The sequence below is a fragment of the Uloborus diversus genome, chromosome 9 (genome assembly GCF_026930045.1).
Source record: "Uloborus diversus isolate 005 chromosome 9, Udiv.v.3.1, whole genome shotgun sequence".
NCBI classification, from domain to species: domain Eukaryota; kingdom Metazoa; phylum Arthropoda; class Arachnida; order Araneae; family Uloboridae; genus Uloborus; species Uloborus diversus.
In genome coordinates, this window is record NC_072739.1 from 157,257,781 (window position 1) to 157,283,520 (window position 25,740).

General features: G+C 31.4%; 1 protein-coding gene across 1 annotated transcript; it reads left to right on the forward strand.

Annotated features, from left to right (window-relative positions):
* On the forward strand, nucleotides 1-25,740 carry LOC129229520 (glutathione hydrolase-like YwrD proenzyme). Its single transcript, XM_054863840.1, has 8 exons — nucleotides 1-133; nucleotides 3,040-3,240; nucleotides 10,373-10,628; nucleotides 12,354-12,525; nucleotides 18,098-18,251; nucleotides 19,028-19,198; nucleotides 20,617-20,714; nucleotides 22,722-25,740. The coding sequence occupies exons 1-8, from the start codon at nucleotides 98-100 to the stop codon at nucleotides 22,954-22,956; spliced, it is 1,323 nt and encodes a 440-aa protein (XP_054719815.1). The 5' UTR covers nucleotides 1-97; the 3' UTR covers nucleotides 22,957-25,740.

Genomic DNA, 25,740 nt, shown 5'->3' on the forward strand with positions numbered 1-25,740 from the left:
ATTAGATAAAGTTTTGGCTACTGGAATCACAGACACAAACGAGCAAGAATATAAAAATCATGGACTCTGGGTTACTGTTCCTGGATGTGTTGCTGGAATGTTCAACATCATCAAACATTTTGGCTCTGGGAAAGTATGTTTAAGATTTTTTTTTTTATGTTTCATAGAATTTTTCTATTAAATCTAAAATAGGACCTGTTTCTCCTTTAAAGTCTATGGTTTTCTCTTTTGATTATTTGAGTAGATTTAAAATAGTGTGAAACCTTAAGAAATACCTTTGTTCTGAAGAATAAAAGATTATACAATGAAACCTGTGTATAACGATACTGTCTATAACAATTTTTTTTTTGGCCCCATCGCAATGTTAGCATGAATAATCAAACTGTCTATAAGGATAACTTGTCTATTACGATATTTTTTTTAGATCCCAACTGTATCGTTGTTGACAGGTTTTACTGTAATATACATCGTCAATAAGCACAAATTTGCAGGAAACTGCGAACACGTGTTTCAGAATTACAAACAACCCCTTTTTTGATGAGAAAAGAGTGAGCTTATGGATCAAAAGACGTCCTTTAAAAGCTTTGTCCAATGTGAAAATTAGTTATTAGAGTCACGTGTTATTTTGATTATGATTCTGTGCTTGTTTTGGTTATATTTCCTGCTCCAATTCATCCCTGACACACACATATATAGATATATGTATACATAACTGTACATCTGTTTGGTTTTTGAGGAAAAAATCGCAGAAATAATTGGTAACAACTTAAAAAGCTAGATTATAACTTGTATTCAAATTTCATGAAAGGCTTTTATTTGTAAGCATTTTATTTTCTTTGCAAAAAAATATTTGAAATCATGAATTCCTCTTGAGGTCTGTCTCTCACAGCAACATTCCAGGATGCAACGGCACCCAGTTTGGGAGCCTCTTTCTTATTGTATAGTTCTCTTTGAAAGCAGTAAATTGTTATGTTTTGATTTACATTGTTGTCTGAGAGCAACACTAAGACATCTAATCCCAGAAATGACACTAAGATATCCAACTGTTGCTCTGAGGGGACGATATGAAGTAGACTTAAATTTTGTAAACTAAAACTTTTACTTTTTTTTTGTTCCCTTGGCATTTGAAGCTTTTATAAGAAACAATTTGTTCATTATTTTGACAAGCTTATGACATGTGCTCAAGAAGTTGTCAAAAAGTTCAGGAGCCTCAGAAATCTGAGATCCCATTTGTATCATAATTATGAACCTTTTTCTTCTTATTCACAAGGATGCAGTTGGCTTCTTTTTTTCATGGAATATCATTACCATTTTGAGCAAACCCCACTCTGTTTACCTAAAAGACTAAAATGGTGAATAAAAAACAGTTTGAAAAATTACTCATAGAATTTCCTTCTCTTGAAGTCTCTTATGCTTTCTGAGAATGTAATTAGGTGACCTCTTTTATAGTTCCAAGATTAATTATACTGTTAAAGGAAGTCGTGTAACCGTTCTTTCATTCTTTACCTTTCAAGATATGCAATATATTTGTAAATAATTAATGCTGGTTGTAAGCTGCATGTGTTAAAAAGGAATAGAAAAGTAGACTAAAATTTGTCGAAGTTATAAAAAAAAATTGTACACAGGTGAAAAATTTAAAAATGTTTCATTAAAAATCATCACTTTTTTTTTTAATTGTCGAAGTTATAAAAAAAAATTGTACACAGGTTGTGCTAAAAGGCAAGTGAAATAAATAATCAATGGAAGTAAAGCTAAATCATCAAAAACGTACTGAAAGTAATATAATTAAGGTTGCTGTTGATTCTTTCCATTGTGTGAAACTATAATTGCTAAGAATTGTCTGTCCTGCAGACCGTGCAAAATATTCAGAAATTTGCTGCTGCGTCAGCTTCCATTGCCTCTGAATGTGAATACTCAAACTCTGACATGAATTTATGCTTATTCATTATAATAATGATGTTATTAATTTTCTGCCCATGATTCCATTATACTAGTTTTTCTTCTTTTTAAATCTGTTTTAAATGTTTATCAATTTAAAGTATCTTTCATGATTAAAATTATATTAAAATTAAAAAAAAATCAATAATAATAATAATGTACTTATTTCAAGGTTAAAAAACTATTATATTCATAAACATCCGCTGTTAATCAAGTGTGAAGAAATTTTGACCTACTTTGTTTTAAGCTAACTCTTTTTTAAGCGTTTCAACTTACAGTCCTTTTGACATTGAAAAACCTTTTCGTTCATTTTAGAAGATTAATTCAATTAATTAAACATTCAAGTAAACTGATTTTTAAAAAGCACTGAAAGTCATGCTTGGGGTGCATTATCATAAAAACCAATTTTTAAAATGCTTAAGGCACTGTAATCATTATTTCCATTTGTTAAAGCAGAAAACACAATAGCGAACAACGTCTTCATTCAGAAAGTAATCCAAATTAAGAAGGGAAACTTGAATATTTCTCTGATGGAGTGGGAGAAACTTTCAGAACGTGAGTTAAAGCTGGAATGCAGCCGAGTTCTGGAAGAATGCTTAGAGCTGTTAATAGATCTTACAGTGTTTAGCTAATATTACATAAAAATTAAAGGGTTCTTGATAAATGTATAGTAGAAGTGAGTGTTCTTTAAAAAATATACTTACTCCATCATTTCATGTTCTATTTTTGTTTTAATGTTAAATAGTTATTATAAGTCAGAAATGTAATTTTTAAAGTTGTTTAAAAACAGTTAACAATTTCAATGTGTTGACACGTGTTTTGGCATTATGCGGAATGCCTTTTTCAATGCAAAAGAAACGAGTTACATCCGACAAAAAGCTTCTGTCGAATGTCTTTTTATCCATAAGCTCATTTCTTTTGCATTGAAAAAGGGATTATTTTTAATGCCGAAATATGTGTCTGCAGTAACTGCAATTTGTGCTTTTTGACATTGTTTGTTCTTATTTTACTTTTTATGCACAAAGGTATTTATTTAACTTAATTTAAATGTTGTTTATTTGCTTCAATAACGCTCTTTTAAAATATTTCTTTATTGTTTAGTTATCAATGGCCGAAATTCTCGCACCAGCTATAAAGCTTGCTGAAGAAGGAGTAGCTACACCAGTTAAAAGCTCTATTATGTGGAATGTAGAGAAAGATATGTTCCAGAATTCTAGGAATGCAGAAGATATATTAAATGGCTGTAAAGCTCCTACACCGGGTGAAATACTATATAATCCAAAACTAGCTAAGTGCTTGAGGGTAAGAATTTCTTTTAATTGTACATTTAGAAACATTCTTTAAATAGTTTTTTTTTTTTTTGAAGCTCTCAAAGTGCTTAATTTCAGCAACCTGTTATAAAAAGGCTCTTCAAAGTGCATTCTTTTTGAAGGAAAATTCTTAATTATTTTTATATGCCTATTTACTCTAAATTTTCTTCTAAAATTTGTATTCCCCTTCCAAAACCAACAGTATTTCTCTTTTGATGAAATGTTTCTTCATTTCTAAGGAACACTACACATCTTTTTTCAAGGTTTTATTGGCAAAATAATGCAAAATTTTGTAAATTGATATTTGGCCATTCCACAGAAAATGATCATTTTGTCTTGCACGTGATACCTCACATATTTCATTAAAAATAATACTTTTAAATATTAATTAACAAATTGTTTCTGCTTAACAAAATACAAACTTATGTGTGATTTCTTAAGCTAAAAATTACAGTTTTACCCTTTAAACTTATTAGTTTTTAATAAAACATATGGAGCATAACGTGCCGAACAAAGGGTTGACTTTTTCGTGGATAAGCACTATTGGATAAGTATTCGTAACAAATTGACTTTGTATAAACATATAATATACAAACTCTTGGATTTCTGTAATTTTGTTTCAGGAATTGAATTTTCCCTCTTTTTTCAGCCATTTCTCAAAATTTATTTATTTATTATTCTAAAATATTTCATCTAATGACCTTGCTAGGAAAGTTTCTGATACTCTTTTTGTTAATCCTGAACCAGCAATTGAGATTTCAAAGAATCTTTTTTAGACCTGCTGTTTCTGATATCTATGGGCAAAAGCTGGATTGTGACAGGCATAACCTGTATAGGCAATATCTGGCTTAAGAGCTTATTAGGAACTAGCAAGAATACCCGACGTTGCCTGGGTCAGTAATAATTATGAGAAAAAATTGTTACTTGCTTTTGTTTTCTGTTTTAAGTGAAAGAATTTAAAACACATCTTTTTGACGTGATTAAAAATCGAGTTTCTTCCTTACCCATAAAACTAAAATAGCAATAAGTATAATGAACAAAATAGTATACTGATTTAGAAACAAAAGCACTATATTTAAGCATATACAAATTTCCAAAACATGAAATTAATCTTCTCATGTTTAAAAAGATTAATCTGTTGATACTTTTTTTTAACATGGAGTCTAAAACCTTCTCTGTATGGCTAATGAAGTATGAAGTGATTAAAAAAAAGTAGCTGCGCTCGTAATCCCCATATACTTGCTTTAGTTATTTCGGGAAATTTCAATCATTGTGGCTCTTGGTGTGATTTTACCGAATTTGCGAAAGTCGTTTTGGGGTACCTTCGATGATGCTCCCCCATTCTTTCCTTACTTTGTAAAACGATATGATATTAATTTTCGTTACAGAGATATCGTCGCCAGATGCTGAGATATTTTTGGTCACCATAAAATGGCGCTAAACAGTTTCATCCGAAATGTTACCAAAATAAGTAATAAAATTTGGTGATTGTTTGAAATTGTGCAAAAAGGAAAATTAATGGAAGTTTTTGTGCTGTTTATGGATTTGCCTAATTTAGTTGCTGGATTATTTAACACAGTAAAAAAAGTCTTTTGAAAATTCTTTGATTGGCGATATTTTGTTTACATGGTGAAAGCTGAGAAACATTATGACGTAGTCTTCGGCTTCAAAAACAGCGACCTTGAAAAAAACTGCCAAATGCATCAGCTACGGAAATCTTTCTGCAAAAATTTTGGCGATCTGCTGATTGATTGGATAATGAGTAAGTGTTCAATCAGCATAAATAATAATAAAAACCATTAATTACATTAAAGTTCTGCCCAAATGGAAAATGATCAGCCAAATCATGTATTATTTGCCAATCTTGTGCAAAAATCTTACTTCAAGATTTGACTTGAGAAAAGCCTTGAACAGTCACGAAAAACAAAGATAGTCAACAATACAACAATTGCCGCTATCGAGAGGGAGTTGAGATCATACACTAAATACTGTTTTGGGTTGAGGAAAGCCTTCGAACATGGAACTAAAAAGCTCATAACTCGTTTTTCATTCTACTTAGAAATTTCGAATAGGTGCCATCTTCAGCAGAAAAATCAGAACTTTCGATGGACATATAATGTAAGTATATGAAAGTATTTTTTCATCCCTATATTAGAGAATTTATACGAAAATTGTATTTTATTGCCCCCTTAAGGGAGTTTTGCCCCCATAACGGGACGAAAACTACCCTATGTGTTATTCTGATGCATAAGCTGTATTATTGTAAAGTTTCATCAAAATCTGTTCAGTAGTTTTTGCATGAAAGAGTAACAAACATCCATACAGACAAACTGTCGCATATATAATAGTAGTAAGATTGTCTTAGTATTAGGATGAAAGAACTCTTAAGTCTTAATAAAACTAGTATTGGGAAGGCTGTTAGTCTTCCTACTCGTCATTGCACCTAAAAAGCGGTACCTTACTATAATGGGTGTCAGTAAATGATCCAACTTGCACAGGTGCTCTTTGGCACTCTTTCATGAGGGAACTTCCTCGCATCCTGTGTGATTGTGAAGTGTTTTCTAACCATAGGTGTTAACATCTTGTTCATAATTTGCTTGAACCAAAGGGAGGTTCATGACATCCCTATTAGGTGTTTGCAGAGGTCGAAGTAGTCCTATATTTCCTATATTTTCAAAAAAAGCATCAAATTCGTCCTATATTTCCTATATTTTTCAAAAATGTCCTATATTTCCTATATTCCTGTTTTATACCATATATATCTTTTGAAAAGAACGGTAAATAAACTTTCTGACATTGGATTTTTCGCTGAAAGTATGTGCCCAAACGAATTTCAAATTAAAAAACTCAACTGACTAAATTCTGCAACTAGTATCTTCTCTCATTGGCTACAGCAATGTGACGTCACTCTATAGTGGGTGGAGTTTCCAGAACTAATGCTGAAGTTGGTTTTAGAATTTTGCATTGGGGGGAGGGGGGCAACAGCCGTTTGTTTTGTTTTCCATCATGGTTTTCGTTGGTATATTTTTGCGTTCAGTGCATTTTCTGATCGGAATGTTCTAATTTTCTTTTTGCAATCTTTTCTTTTTTTGGAATTTTGGGATTGTGGAATGGTTAGTTCCTTATGATGTTAAAACGTAGTTTGTTGTAATAAGTGGAATTATAATGGCGAAATCGCATCGCTTAACAACATTTCGTGTGGAGTCGTTGAACCAGGAGGACATTAATTCTACAAATTTTGGTGCATGGTGCACTAAAGGAAAAGATGGTTTTACCCCTTTTTGCCATTTTTGCAACTGTTCAGTGCCCATAAACAATACTAGATTTTCGCAATTGAGGCAGCATGCTAAAACATTCAAACATAAAGAAAACTCTGAAAAACGCCAGAAGGATCCTTCTCAAGCTCTGTTTGTTCTTAATACAAGTGGTAAAGGGTTCAGTATAGATATAAAATCAAAGAATAGTGGAATTAGTACTTGGGTCATGAGTATTTTATTCAAATTTTGTTTAGTTATTTAGTCTATAAAGTACACTTTTTTCAAAAATTATTCTTTCAACTACAGGAAAGTCATTATACATGTAAAGTAATTTGTTGGAGGTTTTTTTAAACAAAATCATTGATAAGAATAACTGAATAATATATGATATGTATTTCTTTTTTCATAGCAAAATTATTCATATAATGTGTCCTATATTTTTTGTGGAAAATGTCCTATATGTGACAAGTCGGTCACTTCTACCCCTGTGTTTGTTGAATTTTGTTTCAACTACTGGTATGTTTTGAGACCTGTGTTTGGGTACACTTTTGGGTGCACAATAGACCTCTGGTCGCAGTCGCAGCTCTTGGTTTGATTAAGCCTCCCTTTTTTACTATTTAATTTCAAAACTTTTTTGAGGAAAAAAAAAGCTAACTTTTTTTTTCCTCTCTTTTGAATCTATTTTGGCATTTATTAATTTTGTTTGGAACAGCATCATGAATCCGACAGATTTTGTGAAAAAAAATCTCACATCAGACCTGAAAGTTTGAAAAAAACTTTAAAAGTAACATGCAAAACACATTTTCAGTCTTAAGGTACTTGATTACATACAAAAGTATTACTAATAGTTTTTTCTCATAATTAAAGGATAAAATGTATTATGCTCACAATGCTGTAGAACTGAAGATAATAGAGTGCTTTAAAATGTTTCTTTTTAATTTTACTTTGAAATGAGGCCCATGTTGATTGTAGCTTAAACAGTTATTAAGAATAGTAAATTTTATGATCATCATCAAATAAAATCTTGTATTTTCATAGTTCATTTTACTTGACTATATTGTTTACAGATCATAAATATTGAATTGCCAAATCAGTTAGGACAAAATCCTGAAATTTAGTGTCTGATCATGATAACGCTAAGTTGTATACTTGATCAATCCAGCCAATCCTCACTTCCATATAGATAATTTGGGGTAAGTAGTTAATGCACCAAATTCCCCTCCCCCCACCCCGCCCCCTTTATTAATAATCATATTGTTTTATGGTCACATAAATTGCATGTCATAGCTTGTCAATGCAGCATGTTTGAGTTTAATGTTTTCTCCAAATTCTCTAGTACTTACCAGTCCTCTTTGTTTCTCCCTTGCATGAGAAGAACTGGAATTTATGTTTTCAGTTTAATCATGTTATCTTTTTACATCTTAACCCAGTAATTAAAATCCAATCCTCATTTCTAATATATTGATGCATTTCATTTGTAATTGACCATTTTTTAAAAGGATTTATCAGTAGCAAGCATTTTGAAATGATTTTTATTTCATTTTTGTCCATAAAAAAACTACAAAATTATTTTTAAAAGCTAAAAAAGCATTAAATGTTAGGGTTTTGGTGTAATTCAGCAAGACACAAGCCTCTTTTTGAATCAGTCATAAGCCAATGTTTGGGGATATAGTATGGCTCTAATAAGATAAATATTTGCCTTTAAAGTTTTCTTTTCTTTATGAATAAAACAGGTAGAAACACTAAAAAAGGAACAGATGCAGAGTTGATTTAGCATATCAACTAATCAAGACTGTAATTAAAGTTCTGGCAAAAATAAAACAAGCTTAGAAAATCACTTAACATAGATTCAATTGAAGGGAGAATTATGAAAGTATTGTGTTCTAATTCAATAGTAAAATGCTTCATGGGTTGTATTCCAATATTTCAATAGTAATTAATGGTATATATAATGAATGGTAAGTGACATCTACGTAAAATAAACAGCTAAATGTGTTTATTGCTATTTTTTTAAAATTCTGATAATAAAATTAACTTTGGTTCCTCTACTCATGTAACTTTGGTTCAGTTAGGCTATAACTTTTGCATCAACATTTTGCAAATCAGCAGCATTATAAACCACATTCCTACACATTTTTATTATTATTATTCTAGTTCTCTCTATTTTTAAATTCATCCTGTTGTTATAAAAAAAGCAAAAAAAAAAAAAAATGTTTTACAAAGTTAAGCACTAGCTTACCTTTAGTTACTAATTTTTTAATAATTAAGATGCTTGAATTTAGTACTTTTTGAAATTTTGTATATTGAGGCATTGATATAGTACATGAGACATGTAGTGAGCAGTGGCGGATCCAGCCGATTGTTTTGGGAGGGGCCATCCGAAATTTTTGAACAAACTCCGAACTCCCCAGAAATTTTATTTAAATGAAGTTTTATAAAATCAATTTTCGGGGTATCAGGACATTAGGTGAGGGGGTGGATTTAGGAATCTCCCTTGAAAAGTTTCAAAATTTAAATTGGCGAGTAATTTTTGAAAATTAGGAAACTAAAAACGCATTTTGTCTATTTTTGATGATGTACCGAGAAAGGTCAGGTTTCAGGTGCTGGCCCCAAAATACTTTTTGAAAATAAAGCTTAGAAACCAAAATATTCTGTCATTATACATTGAGAAGTTAGAAGAGGAGGGGTGTTCTTCTAGCTCTTCAGCTGTCCATCCTAAAAATGCACCTTTAGGTAATGTTTGCTTACATTTAAGGAAGAGTGAAGGTGCTTAGAATCCTTCCTTCCTGGAAATATTTTGCATTTGAGGCTCTAAAAATTCGATTTTTAACTATTTTTATACATATTTCAGAAAGGGATGGAAAATTCGCGAGCTCCTCCAAAAACCTCCTTTTGAAGCTGTCATCACGATATAAACTAGGAAGGGAGGGGTTGCTATCAAAGATCGTTTGTAATTGAAGTCTCAAAAAATTTCATTTAAGTTGCTTTTAAGCAAGTTAACTGATAAGGGCTGGTTCAGCTAGTCTGTTGACATTTTTGCCAAATAAAAAACTTAAAATGCAATTTTTTGCTACAGATCAAGGCAGTTGTGAAAGGGCATGGGAAAAGGGAATTCTCTCCCTAGTTTCGAAATTAAAGCCATAAAAACGAACATTTAAGCTCTCTTTGGTCTTGTGAACAATAAGTATACTCTGAGAACAGCAGCATTTAGAGATCCTCCAAGTGTCTGTAGTTGGAATCAAGAAATGATGTTAAAGATGGAGAAAAATTTTGGAAATAAAAGTTTTGTTTTGAGGGTAGGGACATAATTTATCTCCCATTTTAGGCCTATGCTTCTTTTTCAGTATAACACATGTGTTAAATTTTGTTATCTTCTCATAATATTTTTTTTCTTGTTTTTTTTCTTAAAAAAATTTCTACAATCACAGGGCTTTAAGAGGGGCCATGGCCCCCAGGACCCCCCTCTAGATCTGCCCCTGATAGTGAGACATATGAAGGAGAACATGTCAAAAATGCTGATTTGTTTTTATTTTTATTTTTTTGAGATGATATAAGCACTATTCAAAGCTATTCTTCTGTAAATGTTTGTTGGTGGCAGAAGTACTGTTAAAACATTAAAAAAAAAAAACACAATGTTAAATTCTGCGAACATACAGTTTTCATGCCTTTGAAAATTTGTATACATCTGCTCTTCAGAAAAAGTTAGCAGATATTGTTTTTTGGACTTACTCCCTTTCCTATATCAGTGCTTCAAGTGTCAAAATGATATTAAAGTCATAGTTTTGTTTAAAAAAAAACTTCATACGTGTACTTTATATGTACATTTGAAAATTTTACAATTTTAGTATCTTATTTGAAATATTATAGGAAATTGGCGAAACAGGACCTGAAGTATTTTATAATGGGAAAATTGCAAAAAATATTGTGGAAGAAGTTACAAATGCTGGTGGCTCATTGACTTTAGAAGACATGAGAGGGTGTTTGAGCTCATCGGCCACCTCTTCACCAATTGATGCACTTTATGTTGACTTTCACGGCTTCAGAATATGGGGGATGAAACCTAATACAATGGGCATTGTAACATTAGTTGGATTGAAAATACTTAATTTATTTGATTTGAAAAGTAAGTTGTTTTTTAACTTCGACAGTTTTATTATTTTTATTAATGAATTTTCTTACATTTAGAATGATATAATGATGTTAAATTTACATGCAATGTTGAGATTTTATGATGTAGAGTTACTTTTATGCATTGTAAATATCTGTTAAGAGAAAGAAACTGACAGCAATATGGATGTGAGACCTGTTTGTTAGTTTAAATGTTAAAACTTCAACTTTTTTTTGCAGTGTATTTCTGTAATTTAAAATGCAATTTGGATTTTTAAAAAAGCATTTTTATTTTATTAAAAATGTTTTTTGCTGAACATGTTGATGCTCTGAAATAGAGTATGGTTTTAAAACATTTCTGCCTTTTTTTTCAAACTTAATAATTAAGTATTTCTTAGTAGAGGTTTCAGTGGTATCACGAATTGCTCCAACAATGTCTTTTCATCATTACTTGTTTTTTAAATGCAAAAATTTGCAATCTGTGCATGAGCAGATGATAATAGTGCATAACTATCACTTTTCATTTTATATGGAATATGTGCATAAAAACTAGAGTTAAAAATTGGATCAAAGCTTCCTTGCCAACATTCCTAGAAATACAGTATCAGAGCCAAAATCCAAAAGTGTTTCCCTTAAATAAAATTTAAAAAGAAAAAAAAATTTAAACCAAAAAAAAATTCTCTCCTTAAGTCTTTTTTTCTCTCTTTTAATTCTGCTTCAAGCCATACTGCTATAGGAAGGTAAAGCACAGTAACTGCAAATTTTTTATTTCTTTGCATTTTTGTCATCTGTTGTACATTAGCTTTATTGTACACTAGTGGTACCTGCACAGCTTTGCCCGTAATAGAAAAATTACAAGGTCTTTTTGTTGGCCTGTATATTTACAAATAATGTACGGTGAATTTTCTCTTTCTCGCCAGTTGGCTTGTACCCATGTTACGGTTCCACATTATGATAATTTCGTACCTCACCAATTGGCTTGTGCCATTGTTACGGTTCCATGTTATGATAATTTCGTAATTTACTCGTCCATCTTATGATAGTTTTGTTCTTAAAATTGGAATAGAAAAAGGACCATATCAAATTTTCAAAAAATCTCTTCGAGGTGCACACCCCATGCTACAAACTAACTTTGTGCCAAATTTCATGAAAATTGGCCGAACGGTCTAGGCTCTATGCACGTCACAGAGATCCAGACATCCTCCTGACATCCAAACAGAGAGACTTTCAGCTTTGTTATTAGTTAAGAAGTTTGCCTATTTGGTTTACACTGAAAGTAAAGCCAAAAAAAAAAAGCTATCAAGTACCAACATTTCCCCATTGTTAGAATTGGAATTCATTACAAAAAAAAAATATCTCAAAAACTAATTTCTACAAATACTGCGCTTTACCTTCCCACAGCACCATAAACCAATATTTAAAAATAGCTTAATCAAAACAAAATATGGCTCAGAAGTTAATAATAGTTTGCATTATAAAGAGGCTCCACTCAAGTGCAGGGAAATTTAAGATTGATATTGGTTGACTTTGAAGGGATTAATGGAAAGTTTTGAAATCAATTCGTGCTAATGTGTTAAGATGCTGAAAAGTCAATGAAAGAGAGGTAACCTTAAGGGAAGGCTTCTTAGTACTCGACTGTAATTTTGTTCACAAATTTAGTTTTCAGACTGTATTATTATTATTATTATTATTATTATTTTTTTTTTGTTAGATGACTAAAGATTCTGATAAAATGTTACAGGTTTGGAGCATAACTCTGCAGAGTACATTCACATTGTATCTGAAACAATCAAGTACGCTTATTTAGAATGTTGGGACTATCTCTGTGATCCAGATTATTGTTTGAAACCATTAGATGAGTTATTGTCTGCAGCTACTGCAAACAAAATTCAAAATGCAATTAGTTCTGAAAGGTATTTTTATTTAACAATTTATATTGTTTGAGAGCTATTACTTCTTCCTTATGTACAAAGGTGGGAAATTACAAATCACCACTGGAGAGTAATTTTCCTGATGTGGAAAGTGTACTTTTAAACTAGTTGGTTTATTTTTATATACACATTGCTTCAGCATGCAAGTTGTAGCCGTTATATTGGGCTGCATGAAACAAAAATAGTGACATTTCATCCATGCAGATTAGTAAAAGAGAAAAATACAGATTAATTACTAACAACAGAAGAAAAAGTAACATTCCGGTGTTTAATATAAAACTTTCATCCAGCTAAGTTTAGTGCAGTGGTTCCCAACCTGGGGGCAAATGTCCCCAAAGGAACGATTCGGCTCCTCAAAGAAGCAATACACTTGATGAGCTATTGGAGGGGGGGGGGGGGGGGATATGACAAAGATAATTTAAAAGAAAATAATAATAATGAAAAACCAGCGAATATCAAAATTGCAGATGTTTACAAAACTGATTGTTAAAGAGTTCAAGCATGGAATCAGAAGTTTAAAAACAAGCAAATTAAAGTTTAGGTGCTTCCTTCTCACATTCCGTTTGAACCTTGAGGAATTATTTCATTATTCATCGACAAGCTAATGAATTTTCATATTTTCTTTTTTTTTTCTTTCATTTTAAGGGTCAGTATTAATTTTCCAAGATTCCAATTTTTTTTTTATCTTTTTTTAAATATGAATTTATGTTTTTGAAAAGTATGTCAATGCTCTTAGTTAAGTATTTCCCTTCAAATACCTTTTTTGGAAAAGAAAAAGGACACATAAAATGATCATTTAACTTTTTTTTTAAGTTTAAGAGTGATTGTTTTATATATATTTTTCTTAGTAGTATTATAAATACAAAACTGACTTTGTTCTTTACCTTTGGATGCCTTAACTACTCATCCGATCATCATGAAACTTTGCATGCACGTTGACAGGGTGAACATAGGGTACTTTTTGTTTAGGAAAAAAGTATTCTATGATTTTTAAAGGATAACTAAAACACCCCCAACCCTTCATTTAAATTGATTTTGTATTCTAATACTAGGCTTATATTCATTTCTGAAGCATCATCTGGTTTCTGGTCACAGAATTTCAACGAAGGTTTAAATTTTAATAAAATTATTGAGATGAAAAATCTGTTACTATTTTTTCTTGAGTGTGAACAAATAAAATTATTGCTTTTGTTTTGAGACTTTTCCTGTAATCTGGAGATTTAATTCCCCCCCCCCCCCCTTGTTTTGTGATTTACTAATTTTTTTTACTGCCGGCAGACGATATATATAAAATAAAACTGATCCTAACCATCCTGAATACGATCCAGTAAACTCAAAACTGAAATTTTTACTCCCACCCCTAAACAATAAATATAAATAAAACCACCCCTAACCATTCCCTTTTCAGAAACTATAACATGTGCAGTTGTTTTCCTTAACCAAGTCCGCAGATATAAAAAAAGAATATAACCGAAAGCATTTGAAGGTCAAGACTCAGTAGAATCCTTTTGGATAAAGTAACGGACTTCAACCTCCATCTAGTGTCATTTAAAAATTCAAATATATCATTCCAAACTGTGATCTCACAGACGTGATCACGGGCTGCCTGGCACAGAAAGTCTAATGACGCCTGTGATAACGCGGCCGCTGGAGGGAGAAACGGGTGAGCACATATACGTGATCATGGTTACAAAGGGGTTAAGGAATATTGGTCTTACTCAATAAAGGATTTTTAGGGACTAATGTTGAGATTGTACTGGAGATTTTAGGGGGCTGTTTTCCTGATTCTAAGGAAGTTTCAAAGGGTCTGTTGACGCTATTGTGGGACTGTTGCCCTTTTCCAAATGATCCTTGTATCTAAATTTTTCCTTATTCAATCGGGTATTTTGATGAAGAAAACTTCGTAAAAATGAAAAAAAGTATTCGTAAAAGTAAAAATCCGATTTGAAAGTTTTCTCATACAAATCGGAATTTTTAGTTTTTTTACTCCAAATTAAAATGAGACATTTATATTTGCAATAATAATATTCACTAGCACTGACTTTTTTTTTCAAGGGAGAATTGGGAATCATTAGTCTAGTGCAGCGTTTCTTACATTGTGTTACGCGGAACCCCATTGTTCCACGAAGCTCTCTCTGGGGTTCTATGAGACTTGCTTGCTTTCAAATTTCCCGCTTAAAAAATAGATGAAAACGTTTTCCCAAACTTAAAAATAAATTTTCTTTTACTTTCGTATACTAATCTGAGCTTTATTACCTACCGGGGTTAGCCATTATAGGAATGATTTTATTTGTCACCTGAAATTGTGCCTTTAAGATTCAACTTCAAAATTCTTCCCAGAACAGTCATAAAGCACCTCTTTCTCACTTTTAAACACTTCAGTTTCAAAAAATTTGTTGAAGAAGCTATTGACTCCCTAATATCACCAAAGATAGTTTAAAAGTGACTTCAACATTGAAAAACTTTTGAGAGGGCACCCCAAGTTCCCTTTCCTAAATCATCACCAAATATTGGCTAAAATTACTATTTTTGACGTTAATTTCAAAAATTCTACTCTTAATACCAGCCACTCTCCCAGTACCTATGGCAGCGGTTGAAAGTACAATTTTAACATTTAAGAAGTGAGGACCAATTCAAGTTAAAATAACACAGTGACATTGAAATCTCTGAATTATAAATAAATTTTAAAAAATTGCTGAAAAATAAGCGACAGTTTAGTTTTTATGTTTTTGAAATTTTTTCTTTGTAAATTTTAGTGAATTATTGACACTAATGTAGGTAAAACACATCAGTATTTATTTTCCTAATCAAGATATTTTAACCATAAAACTCATGCAAACTTACCCTGCCATCTGTCTAGAAGCCATGTAGTGGAGGATCATAGAACTAAACATTTTATTTGCAAACATTTCGGTTGATTTGATTGAAAACAAAACAGCCTATAGCCTTCCTCAATAACTGAACTATTTAACACAAAACGAATTTTTCAATTCGAACCAGTTGTTCCTGAGTTTAGCGGTAATTGCCCTCTCACTTTTAACAGTAAAGAGGCTGTGTCCTCCACTTTTCTAAGTTCAAAACTAAGGGTGGAATGAAAAATGATAGTGATGATCTATTCATGTATTTAAAGAAAGAACTGACTTAATAAGTGCTTGTTTTATGCTATTTTCATGTTATTATTTCGTAAAAATAAAAATCGAATTTTGATTTTATGGGTGAGGGGGAGGGAATCTTTTTTCTGTGGCCATCTGTTCCCATGTTTTGAGTCCGTTTCTGGAATTTTTGGAAGATGGTCAATTAATTAATAATGATGTAAAAATTCTATTGCCCAGTTTTTCAAGAAGAAATTTAACTTTAAGGGTGTCACCCACCAAACCTGTCCCGCATCTCCTTTGATCCCCACTTTTGGAGGCACCAGCCGCCTATACAAATAGTGTTTTGCTGTTTTACGTATAATAATAAATAATAATTAGTAGTTAACAATGATTAGCATGGTCAGTAATGAAATTTATTTAATTATCAATTTAACAACAAATAGTTAATAAGATAGCCTCTTTGAAGTAAAAACCTGGGCTCTCTCTGAAACAAAACCTTACTTACATCACTGCAAATTATTGACGAAAAACTAAGGGCTCCACAAAAAAAGTGAGCATTTAAAAGGGTTCCACTAATCAAAGAAATTAAGAAATCTGGTCTAGTGGATGAAATTTTTAGAAACACTCTTTGTTCATAGCTTTCCTTGGGCTGCACGTACCACAAAACTTGAAAGACTATATGACAGCTGATATAAAAAAGAAAGCTTTTTGTCTGCAACATCCATTGTTTATAAGATCACTAGGGACCTAATTCGAAAATGATAGTGCGTAAAGAAATTGAGATAATAAAGGTTTCTAAGAAAATTTGTTAGAGGTAAGCATGGAAATAAGAATTGGATTTATGCTATAAATGCAGGTAAATTGAAAAATATCTGCATAGGGAGGTTCAGGGTTTGTACGGGTCATGGAAATCCTGGAAAGTCATGGAAAAATAATAAGCGAATTTCAGACCTGGAAAAGTCATGGAAAATTGAAATTTTCATTGAAAGTCATGGAAAGTTTTTTGAAGTCATGGAAAAATGTCTTGGACAAAGAGAAAGTAACAGTAACTAAAAGAGCATTAGAAATCTTGAGTGATTTTAACAGTACAGCACATAAAAGCTATTAAAAGTGGAAAATTGAATGATCCCAAAATCAAATCTGAATTTTGAAATCCTATTGCATCCACTTCTGTCGCAGCCGCCTGCCTTTTTTTTTCTTTTTTTTTTTCGCGATGTGATTTTACTGCCTGGACATCACTTATTTTGAACTAACTGTTATTTTCAACATTTCTTATGTTTCATATTCTGTAGTAGCGAACTTGTACGTTCTTGGTTTTGCCACGCCTGCTCAAAAAAGCAATTCAATTACATCCGAGTTCGATTCCATCGCTAGTAAGAACTATATTATTACATTTTGCAGAGTTTATCTTTTAATTTGTTCATGGATTTAGAAAATAAAGATCTTCACTCAGGCGATAGAATACAGAAAAAGAGGAATTCTAATACTCTAAAACAGTAGTGCCCAACATACACATACAGCGTGCAAAACTAATCCATGTGACCCACTACTACACTCAATGTCAGGATTCAAACATGTTCTGGAAATTCTGAACCTATTAATTTATATGCATTTGAAAATGTGCAAATAAATAAACAAAATAAGTATACTTTTGAATCAGAAGATTGAGTCATTACTGAATGGTTTTTTCAAAAAAGATCTGGTGAAAGATGTCTGGTTTAGAGACTTAAGGAACTGAACTATGTGGCTTTACTTTAAAGAACCAAAATACTGTCAAGTTACAGGGTTGATTAAATGCTCTGTTGATACTGGAAGGCAACTTTTGAAGCAAATTTATTGAAACTTATTGAAGACTCATTCAACCTTTGTCCCATTCAATATCATTCTGCCTGTTTATAAAAAAAAAATGTTAGACATTTAAGCATCATCATATTCCTTTCACTGCATTTTTACTTTACTTAAATTCATATGATGAAGACAAATAAGAATAGTTTATGTTTTTAAGTGTACACTTATATTTTTCCATTATGAGTAAGTGCTTCAATGAGGCTGTGGCCTTCATGTAGACGTTTTGCTAATGGTCATTTCCAAAAATTAGCAAGTTTGAGGTTAAATAGTGCTATTCTCTTCATGTAAAAATTTCATGAAAATTTTCATTGAAGTCATGAAAAAGTCTTGAAAAAGTCATGGAATTTTTTCATCCAATTAGAGTATGAACCCTGGAGGTTTTTAAAATATGCAGGTTTAAGATAAACAGGTTCAACTGCACCATACACTTCAAATAACAAAGTTTAAAACACCATCTTGAATGGTTAAAGGAAAAATAATCTGGAAGTTTACTAAGATAGCTTCTTTTTATTAAGTTATTTCTTTGAAGTTAGCTCTTATTAACACTTCTAAAATAATTGTTTGACTTTCTATTTTGAATTCCATTATTTTGTTTCTTTCTCTTTGTTTAGTGCTTTGAAAAGTGAACTGTTTATAAGTACCGGTGGCAACACATCATATACCGCAGTAGTAGATGAGGAGGGTAATGGCTGTTCTTTTATATTTAGTATATCTTCAAGATTTGGAAGTGGAATCATACCAGATGATTGTGGATTTGCTCTTCATGTATGTATATATTTTTGGTACACTTTATAAAATAGTAACATTCAGTAAAAGTAAACAATATGAACTTCATAAAATGTTTCTCTCAAAATTACAAAACTCATCAAATTCCACCTAAAATCTGAGAAAAACTCTGGAGAGAATACTAAAAATAAATTTCAGTATACAGTAGAAGACCGTTATAACGCCGACCTATATAACGCAATTCTCTATAAACCGCACAACTTTTCAGAAGTAAACAATAGGTTTTGAAGCTTAAAAAATTCCTCTGTTTTGCTTTGCAAAAATAAAAATTGTTAGGCAAATTAAATTTTAAAAGTTTCTCATCTTTCCATCTTAGTTCAAATCTTTTAAATTTAGAATTATTAATCATAATAAATAGAAAATACCAGATGGCTCTTGACAATACAGCTGTTATGCAAACCATGAAGCTAGCAGGATAATGCACTTTCTTTTGATTGTGAAACATATTTATTTGGGAATAACTAATTGTAATATTGGTGCTTTAATATTCATTGCAGATAAAACTCATTCTGAAGTGCTAATATAGATATATATTCTGAACATTAGTTTAAAAATTTGTGAAATGATCTATATAACACAAAAGCTGTGGTCCCAAGGTGTGCGTTATAACGGTCTTCTACTGTATTAATTTTAGCCTAATTTATTTATTTTTAAAGAGTAATTTTTCTATACACTATGAAAATTCCTTTCAATGTATGATAAATACTTTTTTCTTCTTTTTAAAAATGATAGTATTTAATGATTGATATTTATAGGATAGAGGAAAATGTATGAGTTTGAAGAAAGAAAGTCCGAATGCCTATGGTCCTGGAAAGCTTCCACTTCATACTATAATACCAGCTTTAATTACTGATCCAAGTACGGGTGATTTGCTGGGAGTATTTGGTGTTATGGGTCGATGGATGCAACCTCAAGGCCAAATTCAAGTATTCTTCCTTATCCTTAAATTTTAATTACTATAACATGTTTCTTCATCAAGTGCCAGCCTGTTGATCACTAAATCATGAGGCTTTGTGCTTTCCAATATTTCTCTGAAACAAAATTACTATACATTAATGCAGGACATCATCAATATGAGAAAGAATGCCCCTACTTTGAAATGACATAACTGCAAAACTGTGTGAGATGGAATTGTGGCACAAGTGGTATGTTGTGCCAGCAGGTCTGGAATTTTTTATATACCGGTTTTAAAAAATAGATTGACAATGGGTTTGTTTCCTTCAGTCAAAAGTAATACTTTTTGTCACTGAAATTGATAGAATAAGGGAAAAAAAAATAACATGGACCCAGAAAATACTTTCATTTCCGCAACAGTTCTTTTTTAATTAATTTTTTTAAATGTCTGATTTTTCAAACAAGGCGTGGTCTTGATGAGGTCACAAATGATGCATTTTGGCGCAGCTTTCTTCTATTTTTCCATGTTATGATAATCAAGGAGTGAATTAAAATTGTGCTCAACGCTTGCTATTAACCATATCGTTGCCAATACACATGAGTAAAGATGCGAATTAAATATTTTGCTCTGTGAGTGGCAACACAGAGTGGCATTTCATCATTTGTGATGTCATAAGCAAGAAATGTAAACAATAAAAACTCGCCAATTAAGGTAATTTTTTTAAAAATATTAAACTTAAATAAAGTATTTAAAAAATGGCCAGATCCTATGTTTTTAAGCATGCTCTTTCAGGGAAAAATACTTTTAAAATTTTGGAAATGACCCCATTGGACATCAGAGAGCTTTATAGTCGAATGTTTTTTAATTTGTGTATGAAAGTGTGCTTATTGAACAAAGTTCCAATCTCACTGCGCCCATCAAGCCCATTGGTTCTATATGGTTACCTTTCATTGCTGTAACATTATGCAGACGAATGGCCATATTACTGCTGTGAAAGGTGGCTGTATCGAATCCATCACATTGAGATTTGACCTCTGTTCAATAAGCACTTTCATACACCAATTAAAAAACATTTGACTACAGTTTTCTCTGCATTTTTAAACTATTTTTAAAAACCGGTGTCTAAAAAATTCCAGTGTGCTGGTGCAGCATACAACTTGTTTTACCTTTCTATTTCTCATGGGTTTGCTGTTAAATCATTTCAAAGTACAGGAGTTTTTTCGTTAACATCTTGTTCTTATAGCAGCCATCTCTTGATTAATGAAATGAAAAAGCTTTCAAGTACCAAGTTTTTAAAATAACTAAAAAGTATAACACAATTTCTAAAAGCTTCATGTAGTTTTGAAGCTGGGCTTCAAAATTCAAATTAAAAGATTTACTCAGCAATATTTAGAGTCCTTATGTTTGTGTGTGCCATTACTGTGAGACTAAAAATGTTTATTTGTTTAGGTTTTACTCAATATGGTGGTGTTTGGAATGGATCCACAAATAGCATTAAATCAACCACGGTTCTTTATTGGTAATCCAAGTACTTTCATGAAATATGTGTGAGTGTTTCATTTACATTATTTTAATTTCACAAGTATTTTATGTGGAGATATCTACATGGGCAGTGACAAGAACTTTTTTTATTCATTGTTATTTTTTAACTTGTTTTAAAAAGTTAGTTTAACTTTAACCCGAGATTGCTTGCGCAGGGTATGACATACCCACATCTTCGCTTTCAATCAAATTTCTCCCCAGCTTTTTTTTTGGAAGTGGACGGTTCCTTGAGTAGCTGACCCATAGGGGTAGAAACTGTGGGGACATTCTAAAATTAGTTTCTTTGGAATTGACTTCTACGGGTGTATCATACCTTGCGCGAGTATTTCTGCTACAGTTCTGAACTAAAGAATACGCAATGCTTCCAAGAGACTTAAAACTAGATCTAGTGAAGACATTGCATCCCCTCCTAAAAAAGCAAAGTCAACGTACAACAGCCGTACTGAAAGCCCCAATATGAAGACAAAAAACAAATTTGTGTGTGAAAAATGTGACAAAAACATTTGCATGGATCATATTGCATGCATTTGCAAAAAAATGTAGAAATTGAGTGCAAATCTTTTAAGAAAGTATTTTATAATGATACTCTTTTCTCTTATTTGCATTTTCAACCTTTAAAAAAAAATTAGCAATCTCAGGTTAAAAAAAAACTTTCTATTTGCTCAATCTAATTACTTTCAAACAATATTTTGCATTTTCCAAAAATGAAGCAACTTGAAAATGGACTCCCTAAGTCTTAGCAAAAATAAGACTAAGTAAATGTGGGACAATTTTTGAAGATGAAAATGCAGGTGATTTGTTTTAAAATTTTTCAAATTTGAAAAATGTTTATGCCGTTATTCAGTCATGCTTCGAAACAGATGTTAAATTTTATACACAATGAATCTCAAGTCATAAACAAAGCTTTAACAGGATTCTAAAAAGTATCCCCAGAAATATGAATTCTTTTGAAATGTGTGTTCAACTTATCTGGTGCACAAATAAGTTTTAATGTGTGTTTTTTTTTTAAGTTTGTCATTTTATTGTGAAAAAATAGATTTATGTTCATTCTTCGAAGTATTCTCTATCGTTGGCCAATACCTTTTCCCATCTTTCTGTCAATTTTTTGAAGGAATCTCAAAAAAAAAAAAACGGTGCGTCTACAAACCTTCACGAACAGACGCTTTTTGGAGACTTCATTTTATACTAAGTAGAGATGAAAATTGAAAATGTATGATAGTACACAAAGACATTTTCAAAACTATCATCATTAGGAACATTTTTACTCAATTAAAGGGTGACCATTAATGGCACCTTTTAGTTTTCGTTTGGTGTCAACTTTACTTTTTTCAACTGCATTTTCAATATTTTCCTTTTAAAAAAAAAAAAAAAAAAAAGTAGCCACGCTTGACAAAAAAATTTCATGTTGTTGATCTTTGTTATCAACTTGTTTTCATCCCTTATCGATTGGATGTGAGTACAGAATAGCTTTACACCAGTAGTCTTGCAATCATTTTGCGGCATCAAGCTTCTTTTTTCTGTTTGTGACAATTTTTAAGATGGAAAACTCCTAGACAGTAAAATAAACTTTTTTGTTTTTGTTTTTCGGGGAAAAAAAGGATTAATATTGTCGAAAGAGTTGCATCTGAACTGCTGTTATCTGTGTAGGCGTCTGAAAATACATTGGGTAAATTAATTTTTCTGGGACCAAAGAAAATATTGTTATAGATAATTTTAATGTTACAGACACAGATATAGTTTACAGACCAGTTGTTATTGCCATTTTAGCCAGAAAAATATGTATGTAGCTTGATGGTACCAAGGACTATCTGGTTTTTGTGGGCCTCTGAATATGTTTCAATAAGCAATTCATAACAAATACATAAATCAAAGAAATAAATTTATAGCATTTTATTGTAAGAAATTTTAGCATACTTAAGTGCCATAAAATCTTAAATTTGTAAATCATGCTTTTAATTTCCTTTAAAGTTTTATTGAATAAGTTATTGAGACATTGCTTCTAATTTTCCTAGAGATTCATATGATATGCTGTATTTGGAAGAAGGCATTTCACCAACTGTTGTCCCCCTACTTCAAAAGAAAGGTCATGAAACTTGCAAATTTGTTTCTGACGCTACTGGATCAACTTTCGGAAGAGGTCATGTTATTGCCCACCCTGTGCTTTGGAATAGAAGTGCAAAAGAAGATGAGAATATTTGGTGGGCTGGTGCTGACCCACGTTCTGATGGTCATGCCATGGGTTTATAAAAACAGTGAAGGGGTTTTGTCTTTTCTAAATTTCAGTATTTAAATAACACTTTATTATTATTAATTTAATAAACATGGAAACAAAACAACTTAATAATTATATAGACACTAATTTCTTATTTGATTTCTTTAAAACGACATAACATCTAAAAAAGTTCTTCTGCCCTTATATAGAAGTTTGATAAGACCTCATTTGGTGTATGCTGTTCAGTTTTGGTCTCCTTATCTTAAGAAAGATATTAACGTATTGGATAGGGTTCAAAGGCAGGCTACAAGGCTAATAAATGAACTTTCTCACTTAGATTATGATTCCAGGCTTAGAGGACTAGAAATGTACAGTCTTGAGCAAAGAAGAGACCAAGGGGACATGATTCAGTTGTTTAAATTTATTAAAATGAAAGATGTTACGAGGCTGAAGTTTAGCACTGAAAACAGGACAAGGGGTCATTGTTTTAAGCTATTTAAATCTCAGGCAAACATGGATATTAGGAAAAATTATTATTATAGCAGGGTAGTGGAACCTTGGAACAGCTTACCGGAAGAGGTGGTAATGAGCAAGGGAGTCGGTAGTTTTAAGAGGGCCATTGATCTTCACTGGGGATTGTAAATCGACTAGGACCAGTCTAGCTGGGCCCAGAGCCTGTTGCTGGTTGTCACTTTTGTATTTGTATTTTGTAACAGTACTGTGAAATTAAAATTCTACTTTGGAATTGGAATGCAACTTAATAAGTTCAAGAAATAAGTTTATGGGGTCTTTGCAAACTTCATGTAGTATTTTTGTGAAGATTTATCCAATTATGATTACATTGACATTCACATATAGAAAAGGCAAAAGTTTGAATAGAATTTGAAGACTTTGCACCAAGCACTAATGAAATTCATGTGAGATCACATTTTTTGTTAAGTCAAGATCATTGTAAGCGAAATTGCTCAATAATGCATTTTAATAACTTGAAATTTTTAGTTTTATAAGCAGTAAGGTTTTTAACATGAATAAATTTCAAATCAAATGTTTAATACCTTGAAACCAAAAAAAAAAAAAAAAAACATCTTGTGTATTTGAGTTGAAATGCAAAATATTTTGTTAAATGTAACATAGTAAATGCAATGCAAAAATTGGATTGGTCGGAAAAATAGTAACAAACTGTTTATAAGTCTTTTTCGTAAAAGGTAATAACTTTTTAACATAACAAATTCCATATGGAGGTAGGGAGTAAAACATTTATTATAGTTGAACCTCAAAAATACAAACATCCTAACTGTGCTAATCTTTGAAATCCGGATAGCTTTCCAAGTTTGTTCCGAAATTTTTTTTAAATAAGAACTTGATGCATTCAATTTCCACACAAATTTACTCAAGTATCAGATATTTTAAATAATGCTGAAAATATCAGTGAAGTTATTCATACTGATGATGACATGAAATTTGCAAAATTACTTTATATTAGTTAAGTAAAACTGATTAAGAGAGCAAAACAGGTGAACCGTTTGGTTTGATAATTATTTTTTAAAAACCAACAAAGTGTTGATGATATTGTTTAAAACCGAGCTAATGCTGTCAAAGGTCTCGAGCAAAGAGATTTTATAAATGAAATGTCTGTACAAAAAACTATTCAGAAAAACTTAGCGACAATGAAACACTATCAATTACTGAAATGTTTTTTAAAAAATGCTCGAAAATACTTTTTCAGTTTCCTTATTTTTATTTGAGTATATTTATATGCATCAATTATTTATTTATTATCTTTATTGTGCTCTATATTTTAATTAATTGGGTACTGCGTATATTCATTTTTAGCATTAAGTGTTTCTATGATATTATTCCTATTTTGTTACTGAAGTCATGAATCTAGTCATTGTTTGTTTTACAAGAGAAATTTTTATGTTATGTATGTTATTAATTCGCTCAAAAGCATCACTTTTTAATAGATCTGCAAAATCTTAATAACGCAAATGTCCTGATGCACTGTCATTCCTTCAATTCTAGATTTAAGATTTAACTGTGATTAATTTAGCAGAAAAGAAAAATTCATGTACTGTAAAGAAATGTATATTATGTTCGTGTTTTCTGACTCATAATCTTCACTACAACTCGGAGGCTACACTTGCCAGCCCCGTTCTTCGCATATGGGGACTCAATGTTGCCTGCGCTGGGTAATAATATTGATAATTTTAATGCTTTTCCGTTTGGATGTATGGCCCCTTAAGGTTTAGAGGTGTGAGACAGGCGGAATGACTTACCCTGGATGTCCCGTATCCAACGGTAAGTTTATTGACCTAGTAGACGTTTACTGTCCAGAGGAAATAGGGATACAGACACACACACACAGAGGCCTACAGGTTTTAATGGTATAGATTACTTAAAATATTTAACTTGATTATTTTACTTTTAATTTAATTACTGAACAGTGTTAACTTAGTAAAAAAAAAAAAAAACTAATTTCTGCTCAATCAATTACACTTGTTGCATCATGGAGTATATGTTTCTGGAGTATATCTGCTGCATGTTGTATATATGCTTTTAGACTATGACTAGATTTTAAGATTTTAAGCAATATGCAAAGTATTTTTAGCATATTTTTATAATTACTTTAGTAATCTCCTATGCTCTGTGGCAGTGCAATTCATAATAAACCCTAAAACAGTATCATTGTAAAATTGAAGTTGTATCAGATGAACATGTTTGTAAAAAATATATAAATTTATAAAAATAAATATTCTAAATTTTTCATGTATTCTCTTATTTTATAATATAAATTTATGTAATTTTACAGTAATCCCTAA

What these genes read in the sequence shown, in the direction of transcription:
- LOC129229520 (XM_054863840.1), top strand. Translation starts at nt 98, where the DNA reads ATGTTCAACATCATCAAACATTTTGGCTCTGGGAAA. An exon ending in AATGCAATTAGTTCTGAAAG is followed by an intron (nt 12,526 to 18,097) that starts GTATTTTTATTT and finishes CTCTTTGTTTAG; the next exon opens with TGCTTTGAAAAGTGAACTGT. An exon ending in ATTGTGGATTTGCTCTTCAT is followed by an intron (nt 18,252 to 19,027) that starts GTATGTATATAT and finishes TGATATTTATAG; the next exon opens with GATAGAGGAAAATGTATGAG.